We start from the raw sequence: 19,747 nt of genomic DNA, 5'->3' as shown, positions 1-19,747 counted from the left end.
GAGAGAGAGAGAGAGAGAGAGAGAGAGAGAGAGAGAGAGAGAGAGAGAGAGGAGGCACTTGAGTGTGTGCCCAGGCTAGCAGAGGACATCAGATGTCCTGTTCTATCACTCTCTACTTTATTCCCTTGAGAAAGGGTCAGTGATCCAGGAGCTGGACCGGAGGCCAGTAGGCACCAGGGTCTTGCCTCCAGCTCTTTATGAGGATGCTGGAGATCTCAGCCTGAGTCCTAGTGCCATGCTTATGCAGCAAGTGTTCAGAGCCACTTCTTAAAGGCACATTGGTTTCAGTAAGAACCGTCAACCTCTGGGAAAATTTCTCCTTGTTTAAATATCGCATTACCTTTTGTTATTAATAATATCTGATAATAGTACTTGAAGCAATTGTTTTATATGGAGGAAAATCCAAATGGAAGGAAGCCATGCTTGAGTTTGTTTAATCTGTACTTCCAATTCTCCGCAAGAACTTGAATCTGTAAGCACATGGAAACCGCTCAGAGCGTTCCTGCTCTTTGTACACTCAGGTTGAACCTCATTAACCTTGATGGGTTATTTGTAGTCAGAAGAATTCCAGGCTCCTAATCAGTGATTCTCCGATTTAATCTCTGCCTCCGTCTTCCATTAACTTAAGTCTTCATGAAAAACATTTGACTTTTAAATTCAGCTAAGAACTTGAAAGAAAACCAAAACCAAAACCAAAAAAAAAATGCCAAATCAAGCCAAGCTGCTGAACATAACTTAGATTAAATGTTGAAGGTAATGGTGGGGTGACAACTGACATGATGATTCCTATGGAAAACCCCGGGCCTGTGGTTCCAGAATGCATGGTTAAGACAGTGAGGGTGGTGAGACAACCAAAACCCGAAACCCGTTTTAGTAGCTAGAGACAGGAAGGCGGGTTCTTAGCAAGTGATCTTTGAGTCTTCTGTTTCCTGTGCAGATCTGGAGACTTGGTTGTAGTGTCACTCTTAGGCAGGATCCTGGGAGCCCGAAGCCTGGAGACCTTCGTTATTCTGCACATAATTTAAATCTTAGTTTAAATCTTAGTAGCCTTTTCTTAATCCAAATGTATGTGGTAAAGCATGCCACTATTCCTAATTTTTAATATTCAAGATAGAGTATTAAGAAAATGTAGAGGTCAAATTTATTGACCATGGTGGCACTTAGTGTACTTCTAATATTGTGGCAATTTGTTAAGTAGGTAAATGCTGTGTTCCTAAGAGTTTACATGAGGTATCTCTTGGCAGAGATACTTTACACGTGAAAACACCAGAGGAGGCAGAGCTCATAGCTTCTGGAGGGCTTAGTTTAAGTCCTGCATCCTGCCTCCAATACGAAAAGCTAGGGCTTTAAGAGGCTGGCACATAAGACAGCCTTTCTGTTTTCTGCACTCTCCCAGTGGCAAGAAGAATTCTGTAGTCACGAAAGTCGAAGTGGGCAGATGTCTTGATTTTTTTCATTAAGGCACCATTAATACTTAAAATTTATAACTTGGAGGTATTTAATAAGGATATAATTCAGGAATGAGAATATTTTCAAGTTTTCCTTACCAAAATCATGCTAAGTTCTTATTTTGGAAACAAAGTAGACACATATAAGGATAAGACTTGTGTCTCCATGTTGTGCTGTTGTGTTTGTGTGACTCATGGAGGAAATGGGGGACCACAAATTATGAAATAGCGATAGCTTCATATTAGTTATAGGTTGATTTAATGTATAAAGAAATGAAAAAGATGAAATGCAGGTTTGGACATAATAACTTGGCTTGGAAAGCTGGGTAATCTGAAGCAAAAGAGATGCTGTCGTGGTGGTGCATAAGTCCCTGACTAGCACTGCTATCATGAGGGGGTGTTTGCAGGCTTTATAACATGCAAGTTTAGCTGCTCGTACATTTCTTCTGCAGTCTTTATTGTTACCTTATCTTTAGAGTATTTTTAATTTGATAGCATATCATTTTAAGTGGCAAATTAAATTGTTTTTTTATATGTTTGTTTCAGGGAGCTTTCTACAAGGGCATAAAACGAGACTAGATTGTACTTATCCTTATAAAAGCGTTGGTTGCCCTGTTATACTCTTTAAAGTTTACAAATATTAAGATTATCTCTGTAAAAAATAAAGCTAAATTATATATATGTGTGTATATATATATATATATGTATGTATATTCTGAAAATGGTGTTTTAGATGCTGATAAATAACTTGGCTATCCAAATAATATGAAATGTTAGTGGTTTTCTTTCCTGAATCCATGAATGGGTTTAACTTGTCCTAGTTCCCTTAGGTAAAGTCTGGCTTTGTATGAAATGTACAGCCTTTTTTTTTTTCTTTTTTTTTAAGGGGACTGCTAATGATAGAATTATAGTCAGGCAAACTGAAGTCAGCTCTGTGTTAAAGAATCAGGTAGATACTGGTAGATACTGCCTTTATTGGTGTCCTAGGGTTTTACAGAAGGGCTGGTAAGAATCTGTATTAATTGCTTTTTCAGTTACAATGAAAACATTTACCTGACTAAAAGCACCTAAACCGAGGAAGGCTCATTAAATAAATCAACAAAAGAAAGCATTTTGAGAAGAAAGATATCACCTAATACATTAGAAACATGTATTATTTATATGATTTGTCTTATAAATATATGGTATTGGTATTCACTCATCACAATCCAAAAAACAAACAGAAGAAAAAAGACAACAACTAGGAAATAGAAATAGACATATTGGGTATTCTAGGAATCAACTTGATGAGATATTATCATCATACCTTCATCCAAAAGATGGTTTCCTTTTAGCCTTTTGAGTATAATAGCTGTTGTGATGTCTTTGATAAGTTCAGCTTCTGAACTCCCTCAAAGGCTGTTTTATGTTCTTTTTTCATTTGTGTGCCATACTTTTAGGTTTTGAAAAATGTTATAATTTTTGATGAAATGGGATATTTTGATAATATGTGTATTATGTACTTCTGATTCACTCTACATCCTTTAAAAATAATTTAGTGAATAGGATGGAACACTTCATTTAAGCCTACTATTTCTGTAGTGTGTGATGTCATGTTTGCATCATGTGATCACTTATATTATCTGAGATAACTAAGCTGGGATCTTTTGATATACTGGTGTTCTGATCTCCCCATCAAACATCTGGCTCATCCAGTTCTCTTGCTATCTTGTCCACTAATAAACTTTTGTCAAATTTAGCCTGAGCAGTCTTTCACAGCAGTGTATTGGAATAAATGCATTGCACCATAATGGAGCCCTGCAGTAGCATTATAGGTTAGCTTACATTGAGTTTCTCATTGTTAACATATGTTATGAAGTTGGGCATAATGTTCAGACATCTTTGCAACTACATCAATATTGATGAGCTCTGGGTATACTTTTTTCATGGTTGCCTGTGTCAATCTGCTACATGGCTCAGCAAAGTTGTAGTAAGTTTGTTCTACCTCGTTTAGAAGGATCCCCAACCAATCTGCTTAAAGTACAGACTAGTTTTATATGATATATCTACATTTTCTGTTCTTTAATTTTTTTATATTTAGTTTACTGTTTTATGTATATGAGTATTTGCCTAAATGTATGTATGTGCACCATGTGTGTGCCTGATGCCCACGGAGGTCAGAAGATGGCATTGGTCTCCTGGTAGTAGAGTTATAGACAGTTGTGGACTGCCGTGTGGGGGCTGGGACTCAGACCTTTGCAAGTGCCGCAAGCACTCATGGCCACCAAGCCATCTCTCCAGCCCTGAATCTTCTTTTCTCTAAGTGTTGACTTAAAAATCTGGAGTTATATGGCTGAAATTATCAATCTAATGGAGTGTGAGAAAAAATATAAATGTCCTTTAAGATATGTGTACTAGGGCTAGATTTCCCTTGCGTATTGCTGGGACCTAGAAGTTAATTGTATGCCCCCTTGAGTTCACCGTTAAACATTCTGAAGAAATATGTGTTTAAAATCTGTATAATGAGCATCACAGTTAATGAAACAAGTTAATATTTCCTCACAGAGATGAATGCATTTAATTAATTGGACATTATTTCCTGTATTTTGCTTAAGCTCCGTATGATGCTTCATTAAAAAGTACAAGGAGCTGTTTGAAACATGTTCTCATAGGATGCGTGGAGAAACAATAATTTCTTTTAATCACTACGACTTCAGGGACCTAGTATTTTGGATCAGTGTCATGTCTGTCTGCTTATTAGGAAGAAAGTATTAACAGTGGTGTGGTTGGAATTAATATGCCAGGAAGCGAGAGTTACACTGAAGTGGCCCTTGATGTTTCATTTTCTCTGTAACTTGTTAAAAGTTTGAATCAGTTTAATGTGTGTTTTGCTTGAGGTAAGAATTTTCTCTGAGATTTTAAGTGTGTATTCTACTTTGCCATTCCTGTACTTTGAAAGAGGCTTTCTATGTTACGGCCTCAGTGAGTGATGGCCTAATTTAGCGTCATGTAGATATGTTTCAAAGGTGCAGACATGCTTTGATTGATTTGAGTTCTTTTGTTCAAAGAGGCTTGTCATAGTCCTCCTGACTGGACAATTGATGAGTTGTTCTTTCCATACGGGTTCATAAAACACTGGAATTAACCTGAAATGTGAGTTCGTCAAGGCATGTGATAGCTAATTTCCAACAGAGGCGAGTGAGACATGATCTAATTGAGAATCTGAGAATTTCCGATGAGATCCTCATAAATCATTAGTTATTTTGTCTGGTCAGTCAATGTTAGACTTTATGTGTAGTGTGGGAAGAACTGCTGTAGATATTTTTCTAACCCTAGGTGTTGTTATCATTACTACCAGACCAGGTCCTGCTGGGCTTCCAACAAGCATTGGAAATGACACTGCAAGACCTGCAGAGGCACAGACTGGGTGTCCACCTCAGGACAACATGGTGACTGCTTGTAGTGGCAAAGAGGGAGCAAGAAGATAATCTTTGTCTTACTTCTGTGTTCCAAATCGATTACATCTGCTTCGCAGATCTTATTTGTACCCATCTCCCCACTCCCTGCCAAAACCCAGCCCAGCTCAGGAGGGTGCTGGGGAGTCTTTGTTCACAGATGTTATTAAGGATAATTGTTGTCTGCTTACATGAATCTTATTTCCAGTGGCTTGTTGACCACTGCTCGCTTTAGGGCTACTGTTTTTAATGTTTGTGAAGATCTGCATGGTAGTGCTTGAGACGCGCTGCTGTAGTGTGTATTTGCATGGTAGGTAGTGCTTGAGACATGCTGCTGTAGTGTGTATCTTGAGACTACACTGTGCTACTCTTTTGGTTGAGGAGGTTTTGTCAAAAACACTGTCAGTGACACTTGTGTTCTTACCAAAGTTTTGTAACCAAGCAGTTATTTTTTTTTTTTTTTTGGTTTTTCGAGACAGGGTTTCTCTGTGTAGCCCTGGCTGTCCTGGAACTCACTTTGTAGACCAGGCTGGCCTCGAACTCAGAAATCCGCCTGCCTCTGCCTCCCGAGTGCTGGGATTAAAGGTGTGCGCCACCACGCCCGGCTTCCAAGCAGTTATTTTTGAAATTAACTTAATAAAAATATACAAATGTTTACCTCTATAATTATAATAATAATAATAATAACAATAGCAATGATAATAGAACATAAAAGTTATTCTTTATGGTTCATTAAATGGCTATAATATAAACATCTGTGTAATTCTGTAGAGTGCATTTCTTGTAGGACATTTAACAATGTGCTGCTTGTGGACGTTGTACATCGTGGTGCGCACTAGGCTCCGCACCACGATGTACAACGTCCACAAGCAGTGTGTGTATAAACATAAAGTCATAGGTATATGTGAGATATATATATGTATATATATATATATGCATGTATATATATGTGCATCTCCCCATATACACAAAAACACATACACACACACACACACACAGACACACAGACAGACAGACACACACACAGGCACAGACAGACAGACAGACAGACAGACACACACACAGAGACACACACACAGACACACACAAACACACACACACACAGACACAGACACACACAGACACACACAGGCACAGACACACACAGACACAGACACACAGACACACACACACGGACACAGACACACACAGACACACAGACACACTCTGGACAGGCAACTACTAGAGACTTTACAGTTGATAGTCACTTTTTCCCCTGGGATTTAGAAGGGCTTTGCTCCCCGTTTTTTCAGATGTTATAAAACTGGAAAACATGAACACATATAACAAGTAGCCTTTTCCCTTCACTGATTTTCAGTAGAAAACACAAGATTTACAAATAATTATATTTTTATTTGGCTACCCCTGGTTTTGGGATAATTTAATGGACGCTGTGACGTCATATCAGTCTGAGTCCTTACCTCAGCCCTTGTTTGTTTGTATTTGGGAGACCTGTCCTGGCCACATCCACTTGTTTGCTTTTTCTGTCTTCCCCATTGTTCTTCCAAGCCCTTTCCTCTACCAGCATTCAAGTTTATAGTGAAGTGACCGTGAAAATCGTGAAGGAATGCAGAGGTCAGGAATCTAGGCACATGGCTGCTGTAGTGCTGGGGACTGACTTCTCACAGGCTGAGCTGGGCATTCTTTTTTCAGTTTCTGTGCCCATTTCCCCATCCCTGTGCCCATTTCCCTCTCCTCTTTAACCCTTTGAGTAGCAATGTGAATGCTCTTCTTTTTTCGCATAGTTAGTGCCTAAGGTAGTACAGACATCTTTTGCAAGGAGCACCGCTGCTAATTAGGGAGCGCTGTACCAGGGGAAGGCACCGAGGAATGGGGCATCAGTACATACTTGGCAGCATGAATGTGAAGGATTGTGAGATTTCAGACAGAGAAGGGTTGCTCATGTATATCACATGTATGACAAGTGACTCGGCTCTCTGTCTTCCCTACAAGGCTACGTGATTCTCTGGGACAGCAGAATATCACACTATGCTATCGTATTTGTCTTTTTATCTTAGCAATTTGCATATTCCTGAGCACACTAAATGTGTACTGTATTGAGTCAAAACATGCAGATGATTTTCCTTAGAAAAAGTGGCAGGTGTCCCTGGTTTCCTTTTGAAGTCCCCTGGATGCTCCAAGTTGCTCTCATCTGTTATAAGCCAGCTTTATTGACTTTGCTCCAATTGAGTTAGGTTGAAAAAAAGAATTGGTTCTAAAAGTCCATTCCTGCTTTCACTGGACTTTCAATGTTCAGTTACTTTTAATGGTGCCATAATATTTGAATATGTGAGTATTAGCATAATGTCTTTTAGTGATTAATCTTCCTCAGTTACATATCTGATCATGTTATTCCCTTGCCGGGAAACCTTTGAAAGGTCCAAGTGGATTTTGGCATCCCCTCAGGTCGATTTCTGACCTTAGTTTCCAGTCTTTTTTTTTTTTTTTTTAAGCCTTTTAGAACGAGCAGTCTTCATCATTGATGATAGGGGCTCACAGTGTGGACTCTTGATTATGCTACTCTTGGCTGAGTTTCTCATTTCCACTCCTTTAGACAGATCTTTTCCTTACAGTGCTTGCTAGTCATCTTCTTTTTCTTGCCTTTTGATATCTCACTGAGCAGATGGGTTCTATTGAATCTACGGACTGAAATCACATTTCTGCTACCTAACATCAGTGGTCTTGTGTTGTGCAGCCCCACCCTCCCACCCAATAGCCTTTGCCCAGTCAGCACTTCTTGTGTGGGGCTTTCCTCAGTGCCTGGCACGTGGGCTTTGTTCTTGAACATTCGAGGTAGGAGATGTTTACCTCTGCCCTGAACATATCTGTTTATTTATTTATTTATTTATTTATTTATTTATATAGTGTTTATGTTTTGAGACAGGGTCTTGCTATGTGCTTTAGTTAACCTGGAACTCACTTTGTATTTCATGCTGACATCGATTTTTTTGCCAATTCTCCTGCCTCAGCTTCCCAAATGTTGGAATTACATGTTTGAACCAGAATATCCGGCAAGATAGGAAGGTTTCCAAAACCCCTATTCCCCCAATACTGGGGTTTGATCCCATGGCCTAGGAACATGCTAGGCAAGTTCTTTATGTCTGTACTATGACTCTAGCTTCTGGTTCTTATTTCAGTTTACCCTGTGATTCTCTGCCTCCCTGCCTCCCGTCCCTCCCCACCACCCGGTTTCTACAAATTTCTAGAAATATCTATGGATTGATGTTTAGGTAATTCCTATTCCAGGATTCCTTTCTGGTTTTGACCATTTATATAACTATTAAGGTTATTTAGCCTGTATTCAGGATTGGTGCAGTGATGTATCCCTTGGCTCCCAAGGACTTATGGCTAGTCCTTTCTGTGTAAGGAAAATACTTTAACTCCCACTGTTTGCTCTGCTTCCCTCTAACATGTAGGCATTGTACACTTGTTTTTAAATTATGGCCTCTGGTCAGATATAAAACTCTGTCCTTAATTTCTTCGATGTGCCACTTATTCTTGAGGAGGTCCGAGATCCTGTGTGGGTTGTGATCCCTAGGAGTGCTTGATGTTCTTTGGCTCACTTTGTAAGTGGAGTAGCTTTGCTTCCGATGGCTCAGTCCCAGAGCTGGGATTTGAAGTGAACCCTGTGTGAGTCTTGCTGCTGTTTACTTTGCTTAGTCTGTGTAAATAATGTGCTTTGTGTTGAATGTCTTTTTCTTTTGTTTATGCCTTTGAGTTTGAATTTTGATATGTGTGTTAGGCAGATGGTGCTTATGTGACCATCCCATAGTTAAATCTTAGAGCTAAACCTTGTAATGAGTTCACTGCTAGAGGGAGTGTGCATTTCATCTTTAACTCTGCTGGGAGAGAACTGGACACTCGCTCCTATTCTCCATGGGCATCTGCCTCTGTCCTGATTTCCTCTGCTCAGTTTTCTTGATATCCTTTAATTTTACTAAATTGTATCTTAAGATTGACTATAAAGTGCCGAGTCCTTTATATCCTTCTGGATCTCACTAAACCCGAGGCCTTTAACATAAACACACATCAACATTCTCTCCCCTTTAAAGACTGAGAGGAGAAATGGAAATGAGTTGTATGAAGTTTTCAGGTTTAGTTGGAAGCTCTAATAACATTTTAATAATGTATGGGAAGTAATTTTTAGATAAATAGGGGCTTTTCTGTGTTTTTTGACTTTCCCCTTAAACTGCATCTAAACAGGGACTAAATGTCATCACTAGGGGGCCTGAGTTAGTTCTATACCTTCTAATTCTAAAGCTGCCTCCAGGAAATAGCATTACTGGCTTATTTGTGTACTGATGATGGAGTCATGTAGAGGCCACAGAGGAAGACATATTAGCCCTTGGAAAGATTCCGAGTTGCATAGGTAAGTCACTTCGCTGGTACCCTGCCTTAACTGCCTCAGTTTAGCCTATGAAGGAAGAGTTGTGTTGCATACTAAAAGTGACTGAAAGATGGTAGAGTAGTAAACGAGAGAGTTTGGAATGGCCATAGAATAAATTGGAGAGAGGTGGGGAAACATTCCTGAGTGCTGGAAGGTGGCTCCTGATTTGTGATTGGATTGACTAATGTTTCTGTGTGATTTTTTTTTTTTTTCCTCCCTCAAGAGATTCAGAGCTTGTGGTAGGGATTAGGAAATTGCCTAGTTCATCCACTGTTCATGGTTTTGTTGAGGAAAGAGTTTGAGAGGTCAGCAAGAAAATGAGCAAAGTGAAAGAATATGGAAGTTATGAACCGGGGCTTGAAAGTTCACAAAAAAGATGCCAAGGGAGACGCCCTCTCCTTGATAATGATCAGGTACAGCAACAGGAAGGAACCTGCCAGTGTTAGTTTTCACTCGTGGTCAGTGTTACTTGGAGGTTGGTTGTGAAGAGCTTTCCAACTAAACTGTCAGTTTCTTTGACATTTATCTAGAAGCCATGTGTCTGATACAGAGTAGCCTTGATCACTCTCCTTGTAAGTCTTGTTGCCAAAACAGACAGGAAGGACCCCCCCCCTCCCCAACTTTGTTGTTGTCAAATGTGGAATCATGTGGCTGTTGCTCATTGATAAGGTTGGTTTTTAGAATATCAGTAAAGCTTGTAGCATAAGGGCAAATGGTAAACCACAATCACTAGGGTTTTCTGATCTCAGCTTAGAATTTTCCATGCAAACAAGTGCATACTTCTCAGTTTACTGTTTGATTTGGGTGGACAACGGAGTGACTCAAGTCTTCCAGGCTTCCTTGAACTTGGTGAACTGAGAAAATGAAAACCTGTTGCTCTGAAAGTGAACCTTGGTTTCAAGGCTTTGGTATTTGTTTGAAAAGAAACGTTTTTTGTATACTGTCAAACTGACTTTTTAATATTGAAAAAGTCTTTTTTCTCATATACTATATCCCAATTATGCTTTCCCTTCTCTCTACGCCTCCCAGTTCCTCTACAACTCCCCTCCCATTTGGATCCAACCCCTTTCATTAGAAAACAAATAGGAATTTGTGTTCTTTTAGTGTCTGTATAACATCTGTCCTATAGTTGGAACAACATGATGAACTAACCAGTACCCCGGAGCTCTTGTCTCTAGCTGCATATGTATCGAAAGATGGCCTAGTCGGCCATCACTGGAAAGAGAGGCCCATTGGACTTGCAAACTTTATATGCCCCAATATAGGGGAATGCCAGGGCCAAAAGAATGGGAATGGGTGGGTAGGGAAGTGGGGGGCGCTATGGGGGACTTTTGGGATAGCATTGGAAATGTAATTGAGGAAAATATGTAATAAAAAATATTAAAAATTAAAAAAAAAGTAAAAAAAAAAGAATGTTTTAATCTATGGCAAACCATAACATAAAAAAAAAAAAGAAAACAAATAGGATTCTATTTGATGATCTCATGTAGATTGTATATATATATATATATGTGTGTGTGTGTGTGTGTGTCTGTGTGTGTGTTTATATGTGTGTGTGTATATGTGTGTGTATATGTGTGTGTGTATGTATGTGTGTGTATGTATGTGTGTGTGTGTATATGTATGTGTGTGTCTGTGTATTATGTGTGTGTGTGTCTCTGTGTGTGTATATGTGTGTGTGTGTGTATGTGTGTGTGTGTGTATATGTGTGTGTGTCTCTGTGTGTGTGTGTATATGTATGTGTGTGTATATGTGTATGTATGTTTGTGTGTATATGTATGTGTGTGCGTGTGTGTATACTTTTTATTTTTTATTATTATTGGGAAGCTTCTGCTGTATTGTTTTCACACTATCCTTCGTTTTAGTTGTCTCTCCCTGTAGTCCCTCCTTCTCTCTCTCTCTCTCTCTCTGTGTTCCTCTTTCTCTCTGTCTCTCTTCTCCTCTTTTCTGCTTGACCCTCCTGTTAGAAGCCTCCCCCACTTCTAAGCATAACTATCTATTCTTTTTCCCTTTCCTAAGGAGCTCTATCTTGCCCCTCCTAGCCCCTTTCTTTATACCTGGCCTCTGGGATCCTATGGATTGGAGCTTGGTTATCATTGAATTACAGGGAACGGAGCTCTGCTTTGACTCATTGACCGTGCCTGATGAAATTAAGGCTGGAAAGTGCTGCGGTTGAGGCTGGGTTTCTGTCCGTGCTCCAGACACGTGTATGTCTGTTTGTCAGAGCCTTTGTGCATATAGATGGTGTTTGCTGCCATGATTCACAGCTACTTTAGCTTGTTGGATTCACTATTATTTGTACCAATGGCTTTTTAGAGTTCTTCTTGTCATTTCTTGGCATAGCAAAGTGACTCTCAGGAGGGATAGCTCTTGTAAACCACTCTAAATACTTATTTCTGTACTTGTGACTTCCTTACAAAACTTTTTGAGTGAAATAGCATTGTTTTACTCATATAATACCAACCTCTTATTTTTTAATTCAGTATTTAATTATTTTCATGTTTAATATGTGTTATACATCATGATTAAGTATAAACTTCCAAATGTAAAAATTACCCACCACTCCCTGCTTGAGGAGAACTACATTTTATGATACTTGCCTTCAGCAGAGAAATGTCCTCAATAAATTTAACTTTATTTAAAAATCTATACTGCAGTGGTTCATATCAGTTTGAGAGAAGTGCTGGAAATAACAGAGGCCATTTCACAGGGGATCTTTGAGAGGAACTCTGAAGCATAGTGTTATCTACAGTAGTGTGTCCATCATCAATGCTCATGTTATTGTTAGTGGTTTATTAGTTTATTGTAATAAAATTTCAGGTGCTGATAGAAAGTAAAATGCTATATAATTGCTTCTAAGACTTTTCTAATAAGCTGACACATTTTAAATCACTGACATTGCTTCTGTTGAACAAAAAACTAGATTTTTACTAAAATAACACATTTTTCTTAGCACTGCCATCCATTTTTGTGTCGATTACAAAGATACGGTGTGAAAGAGAGACAGTAGTTTATCTGCAGCTAATTTGACTGTTAAATACACAGAAGGAACTGTACATTCTAGATTGACTGTGAATGAAGTTGGGCAGTGATGACTTTTGTCTCTGTGATAGTTCAGTGTCTTAGTTTGCATGGTACATACCCAACACTGACAAGAACATCATCCTAACGTTCCATGTGGTTAATTCCTAGAACCTAACCCGTGACTTGGAGAACAGGGAAAAGCAACAGTTGCAGATGTTGGACCAACTTACAGAGATCCAGAATCACTTTGAGACCTGCGAGGCCAATCGTAAGCGGACCGACCTCCAGCTCTCAGAGCTGAGTCAACACGCAGAGGAAGCGACCAAGCAGGCGGAACACTACCTTAGTGAGTTCCAGAGGTCAGAGGCCCTGCGAGAGGAGGCTGAGAAGAGGAGGGAGGACCTGAAAACCAAGGCTCAGGAGTCCATCCGGCAGTGGAAGCTGAAGCATAAGAAGTTGGAACGGTCAATGGAGAAACAAGCTGAAACCCTTGTCCAGCTGACAGAGAAGAACAACCAGGTATCTGAGCCAGGTTCTTAACGCTTTGTTTATGCAAACTTTGAACAAGAGCTTGAGGGCCATGCTGTGTCTCTAAGTACTGATACATCCTCAAACAGAGAGCTCTCAAGTATTGTCTACTTGAAGGGAAAACTTGAGTTAGAACTTGGGTTTTCCAAATCCTCTAAAATATTTTAATATTTGTTGGCTTTTCAGAGTTGAGGGATCTTCTACCTTCTGTCTCAGTTTATCTTATGAGTTCCCTAAATTGAATTATTTTTCAGTTATCTAACTTTCCCGAGGAAAAGTCACCTTATTTTCCTTAACAACATGTGGCTTTCCCCTCCTGCATGCATTTAAAGTCTCATTTATTTAAGTATTTTGATTTAAGAATAGGGTAGAAAGAAGGCATGTTAAAAATGTAGTAGTTACTAACGTGTGGCTCTGGAAGTTGTTATAATACGGTGATCTAAGTGAGTGACATTGGTGGTCTCATTGACAGCAAGTGCCATGGGATCACAGGGCTCCTTATGACTAGTTTATGATCTTCTGACAGCAACAGAATGCCAGCTGCTCATCGTTCTATGTATTCACATTATCTTGTCTCTTGTGCAATCAGTTACTATAAATAGATTTTTTTTTGATACTTCTGGGTTTATTTTCATCTATATCTTTGAGTTGAACTAAACTCCAGTGTTAATAAGAATAAAAAGACATGGCTTATTTTGTCTTGGTTCATCATAGGTACTTTGTGGTTTGTCAAGAACTCAGAATAGTGCAGAATAATCATGTGGTTAAGTGGACACTCTCTGGAAGTAATAACACTAACATCAAAACATGAAAATGCCGGGCGATTATATTTAAAGGATAGCTTGACATCATCACTGATAATGGTGCATGCTCATTTTCAGTCAGATGTCATGACTGTGAGGCCTTATCTTTTCTGTATGTGTTTTTCAGATTTAAGAGCCTGTACTCACTGTGGAATGCTTTCCGTTTTGGCTCATCTGACACACAGTGAGTGGCTGGTTGCCAGGAGGTAAAGCACTCCTAAAGTGCTGGACTCGAATCTAAATTGATTTGATCCCAGCAAATTCCTCAACCTTGATTACACTGTTGTCGGCCTGGCCTGGCAGCTGCTTCTGTGATCATGCCTGGAAGGGAAGGCAGCTAGAGAGCAGAGAGTTGCTATTGATTGACTGTGAGCTGTCTGGGGACTCTTACTTCATTAGAGGGAATTTAGAATGGGCCATGCCACCAGGCAGTATCCCAATTTATGGTGCTAAGCATCTATTAGATTGAGTTTTCAGAATACTAAAAATTATTAAACAATCATGTCTCAGAATATTCCTGACAAAATTATTTTTTTATTACTTAGCATTACTGATGATAAGCAGAGAAGTAGTTCTTAAGTGATTGCTGCAGTTAGGGTAGGATTACAATTATCACAGCAGGCATTGTAATTTCCCCTTTAAAAACCTGAAAAATTAATGCAGCATGTTGCAGTTCGAGCAATGGTTAATCAAGGGAGAAGGGATTAGAAATGTTACACGGAAGCTTCAAGTGTTCAGTAAATCTGTGATGTGCAAATATGTGGTGAATAAGTTTGGAAAAATGTAGAAGAATCTAGTGGCTGGGATGTTGGCTCACACTTGCAGTTCATGCATGAGGACCTACACTGGGTCACGAGAAGAGCTAGGCACAGTGGTGCACATCTGACTCCAGCCCGGGCATCAGAGGCAGATGCTCTGAGGGGCTTCTTGGTCAGCTCGTTAGCCAAGACACCAAGCTTCAGGTTCAGTGAGAGCCTTGATCTTTAAAAAAAAAGGTGGAGAGTAATAGAGGAGTATGCTGATGTTGGGCAGAGGTCAGAGGTCAGTGGTACAGTGCATGCTTGACATATTAAATGCCCTGGGTTCATTTCCCAGTAACATACAGATACACAGGCAGACAGACACAGACAGACACACACACACACACAAACACACGGTGGGGGGGGGGAAGCAAGAGAGAACAGCTTATTTAATATTCTCTATAAGGAATATTTACTTAATATTTAATTTTTAATCCTTAAGGCAAAATATAACATCCTCTTTTGTTTTGGACTAATTAGCTTTATAAAATGACTCTTTAGTATATTTGGAAAAGTATTTTAAAGTAAAAATGATACTTACAAATATGACATCTTGTAGTTAAAAGAATGAATTAATTTTTAATAAATAACTTTGGAGCTTTGTTGATCCATTCTGTGTGGTCAAGTGGGAAGTATTTCTATTTGTAAAATGGCCCTATGCCTAGTATGTCTCTCTTTGTAGCATGGTCTATATTTTGCTCTAAGATTTGCCACTTAAAAATATATGAAAAGACTAAATACTTTTTAAAATCACTCTCATTTCTATTCTTCTTATGCTCATTTATGGGATCTTGGTCCCATGGCACAAAACTATTTTACTTATAAAGGGACATGTAATTTTAAACAACAAAAAAAATATATTGTCACAGAAAATGGCATCAAAAAGCAAGAAAGTTCAGGTCATTTTCTTTCCTCCAAGGAGAGGACATAACTATTTCAACCAGGGCCATTACCCACCAAGTAGTATGCAGAGGACCACCTAGGGAGACTGCGAGAGAACTCCTCTCCAGGGATGTGCCTGTCCATCAAGAAAGTTGACTTTCTCTGTTGGTTTTAAGTCCTGTTGGAAATAGTTTCCGACGTGCTTTGAAAAGGCAAGAGGAAGAATTAGAAATCGGAGTTTGATCATAGTGTGAGATGTTTCTAATTTGCCCCATGCCTTCCTATGCTGTAGTCAGTATAGCTAGTATTCCTTGCATGGTCCTTTCTTTCTTCTGCTGAGTTGGCAGGATTATCAGCTGGTTTATGTACTGAGCCTTTTGCTTGATTGTGTTTGACTTACGAATCTTCATTTGCCATTCTTTCCATCTTTGCATTTCTCCCCTGCTGAGAGGCATTATCTCCTGCCTTGTAAGATTGGAACTGTTGTAATAGTTTAAGCTAAGAAGGTTCATTGCTGAGGCGGTCTGCCTCCTGAGTATGTGCGGAAGCCTGGAGATGTAGTTCAAGAAAGTACTGGCATTTTCTGCAGTTTTTAAAAATGGGAACCAACATTAAGCTTTCCCTATATACCTCTTAGTGAAATGGAAATGGTGATGTGGGAGTTGGCCTGAGGTCCTGGAGTTGTCCTTTCTTCTGCTTTTACTGAGGTTTCACAGAACATCATTCTTGTGCTTCCCTGACTACAACATGCTTTTCCATTCTTATTCCTCACCACCCTGCTCCCCAGTAGGTTTCCAAATCACTCAAGGGGTTTGTTGCCCATTTCATCTGCCCCCCCCCCGTATTTATTAAATATAACTCTTGCCATTATTCAGAGTTTGTCAGAGCCGGGCAGTGGTGGCGCACGCCTTTAATCCCAGCACTTGGTAGGCAGAGGCAGGTGGATGTCTGAGATCAAGGCCAGCTTGGTCTACAGAGTAAGTTTCAGGACAGCCAGAGCTATACAGAAAAACCCTGTCTTGAAAAAACAAAACAAAACAAAACAAAACAAAACAAAACAAAACAAAAACCAATCCCGCCAAAACAAAACACAACAGAGTTTGTCTGGATCTCATTGACATCCATCCGCATGCCACTTCTCTTTGTTGGATTGCTTCCCAGCAGCCTCTGAGTCGCTCTGCTCTAGCTGCCAATCCCTGCAGCTCAGATTCCTCTTTGTCTATAGCTGTCCTTTGTTTACACCTTCAGTGGAAGAATCTCAGTTTGGGATCTTTCAATTCTTACCACATCCAGCCCTTAACCACAAGCAAATGTATGAGCATTACTTGCTTTTCAGGATCCATATTGCCAAAGAAACTCAAGACCTGGCTAGGTGTTCTATAATTCTACAACTTACGCTGTAATTTTTCAGGTGACTTGACATATGATCTTGGAACACTGGGAAAAAGGGGAACCCTAGAGAATTGTAAAGTTGCAGAGCCTAGGATTCGAACCATCATAGGACTGTTACCGAACCATCATATTTCTGGACCTGTTGCACTTCTGAGAAAAAGAAAGATTCTTGCTGTTTAAATTAATGTCTGAAGGACAACATTCTCCAACCCTCACCTTTGGCATGGCTAGGGTCACTGTGGTCTCTATATATGTGATTTTTATGTAGTTATACAAAATATGGGTAGTTGTTTCAGATTGACCTTTCAGCTTCTGAAAGGAATCTTAATTTTTATCTTATTTCATCTTACAAATATAGTCAACATTTTTTTCAGTTAAAAATAAAAAGGAAACAACAATATGAACTAACTAGTACCCCCAGAGCTCGTGTCTCTAGTTGCATATGTAGCAGAAGATGGCCTAGTTGGCCATCAGTGGAAAGAGAGGCCCCTAGGTCTTGCAAACTTTATATGCCCCAGTACTGGGGAATGCCAGGGCCAAGAAGTGGGAGTGAGTGGGTAGGGGAGCAGGGTGGGGGAGGGAAGGTATAGGAGACTTTCAGGATAGCATTTGAAATGTAAATAAAGAAAATATCTAATTAAAAAAAAAGAAATGAAGAGAATCTAGGAGGAATTGGTACAGGGGGGAGGAATATAATCAAAATATGTTGTATGAAAATTTGTGAATAAAAAAGAATTTATAAAAAAATAAAAAGGAGAAAACTGAAAAACTAAAATTACAATGTCATGGTGAGGAGGGCATACTGCATATGAGCAGCAAGCCTAAGCATTGCTCTCGGTACCTGTGAGCTGTAGAGGCAACTTTGGCTCCACTGGCCACACTGCCATCCGTAGTGAGTGTGCAGTGAGAACCAGAGATCAGGAGGTTGGTTCTTGGCCTCTGTCACCCAATGCAATCCCCTGTAGGTGATGTATTTCTCTTGAGTATCTTCCCGACCTGTGCCCCTTTTAAAGAGCTTATGCCCACCTTTGTGGGTTCTCAGTACTTATGGTTGTTGGTTGCTGTGTTTTTATCACATACTGGCATGATTCGATGACTTTACCACGAGTGACACAGATCGTGCATCATTACCGCTTCCCAATGCTGTCTTGATTCCCCATATTATCCTTTCCCTCTTCTTCTTGAGTGCGCCACGAGAATATATGTTCCTGTTACTTTAGGCAGTGCTTTAATATCAGTTCTAGTAAGTCACAATAGTAGTGTTTTCTCCTTTATTTCTTTGCCTGATTTTATCTTACATTTAAGTAATTATTGATTATTATGGACTAGTACAGTTTGGCAATAAGTATCTGAAATACACATTCATACCAGTGTGGTATTATAATGTGTTATTTTAAAGGTATATAATGTTTATATGTTTACCCCATTTCCAGCCTAAAATTGGTTTTTGTTGAAATATGCAAAATATGATTTAGTGAAATTTTCTTCCCCTTATGGATTAAATTTTATTTTGTTACTTGGAAGAACCAATGTAGACATTGCAGTAACCTTTTTCTTTCTTTTTTTCTTTTTTTCCTTATTTTTTGTATTCTTAACTCACTAGTTTATAAAAGAGAGGGATGAACTGAAAAGCCAGCTTTGTGCAGCCTTACAGCAGATTGAGAGTCTCAGGAAGGAACTCAATGGTGTCTTGAACAAGCGTGCCCTGCAGGAAGAGGAGCTCCACTGTAAGGAGAAGAAACTCAATGACATTGAGTCCCACCAAGCTGAACTCGAACTAGAGGTCAAGAATTCCCTCGACACCATCCATAGACTGGAGAATGAGTTGAAAAGACAGAGTAAGAGTCAAAGCCAGATAAAGGCCGAGAAAATTCACCTGGAGGAAGAAATTACAGAGCTCAAGAAGAGTCAGTCCCAGGACAAAGTCAAACTCCTTGAGATGCAAGAGTCCATCAAGGACCTGAGTGCCATCCGAGCAGATCTCGCTAATAAACTGGCTGAGGAAGAGAAAGCCAAGAAAGCTGTGTTCAGGGACCTTTCTGAGCTGACAGCCCAGGTAAAATCTAAAGAAGAAGAAACCGCCACGGCTGTCACACAGTTAAAGTTAGAACGAGACGTTCACCAGAGGGAGCTGGAAGACCTTACCTCATCGTTGGAGAGTGTGAAGTTAAAACATGAGCAGAATATCCAGGAGCTGATGAAGTACTTTAAGAAGGAGAAGAGTGAAGCCGAGAGCCACATCAGGACGCTGAAGGTACCCGTGCTCAATTATTTTGATGATACTGACAGACTTTCTTTTTTTTGGTGGCTCATGAAGTTAATAAAGCATAAACTTTTAGAGATCATTCAGTGTCCCCAAGCATTGCAGCGAAGATAAAACCAACAGTAAAGGGGTTTATTCCTGCCTGTTTGGCCAGGTCGAAGTGAGTTACAACAGCCACCTGGGAGCATCTGGTTCAGAAGCCGAGAGCCCTTTAAAGAGAACATTTAGCTATTTTGGGAGTTGAGGAAAGGGAGAGGTGGCAGTAAGTCCTGGGCCTGAAACTTGCCCTCATTCACCATTTATGACCTCCTAAAATACAAAAGGTAAAGACTTGCCCAGGCCACCAAAGCTGTAGCCACAGTCCTTATTCACACGGTAACTAAGGCGACACAGCATGGGCGTGGAAACACAAGGCCCCTGCAGTGTCTTCTTTGTTTCAAGTCAAACCTGCATGGGTAAATTCCTGATGGAGATCTTGCACATGTGGAAATGTTTTGAAGGTCAAATGGCATTGGCATTATCACCACTCAGGGCAGTCATTTGATAGAGCACAGTTGTCAGATGTGTTAAATTAGACCATGTCCATTCTTTGCCTTTTCTGTACCATGCTTAAGTGCTATAGGGTGGATATAGTTAACTGATGTTTTGAATCTCCCTTAGTCAGAGTGAGACTCATGAAAACTTGGATTTGCTTCAGTTGTGCCCGTCAGTGCGTCAGGTAGTTCCTGATATTCTGAAACCTTGCGC

The 19,747-nt window shown here is 39.8% G+C and overlaps 1 protein-coding gene across 3 annotated transcripts in view; it reads left to right on the top strand.

The window, feature by feature from the left end:
- The window catches only part of Cep128 (centrosomal protein 128), a 339,922-nt gene that overhangs the window by 98,497 nt on the left and 221,678 nt on the right, over positions 1 to 19,747 (top strand). For all 3 annotated transcript variants that reach the window (XM_021179476.2, XM_021179475.2, XM_021179474.2), the window contains exons 15-16: positions 12,501 to 12,851; positions 18,341 to 18,991. In XM_021179476.2, coding sequence (XP_021035135.1) covers positions 12,501 to 12,851; positions 18,341 to 18,991 — 1,002 coding nt within the window. The remainder of the gene's footprint in view (positions 1 to 12,500; positions 12,852 to 18,340; positions 18,992 to 19,747) is intronic.

The sequence above is a fragment of the Mus caroli genome, chromosome 12 (genome assembly GCF_900094665.2).
Source record: "Mus caroli chromosome 12, CAROLI_EIJ_v1.1, whole genome shotgun sequence".
Taxonomy (NCBI): domain Eukaryota; kingdom Metazoa; phylum Chordata; class Mammalia; order Rodentia; family Muridae; genus Mus; species Mus caroli.
This window is presented reverse-complemented; position numbering and strand designations above follow the sequence as displayed.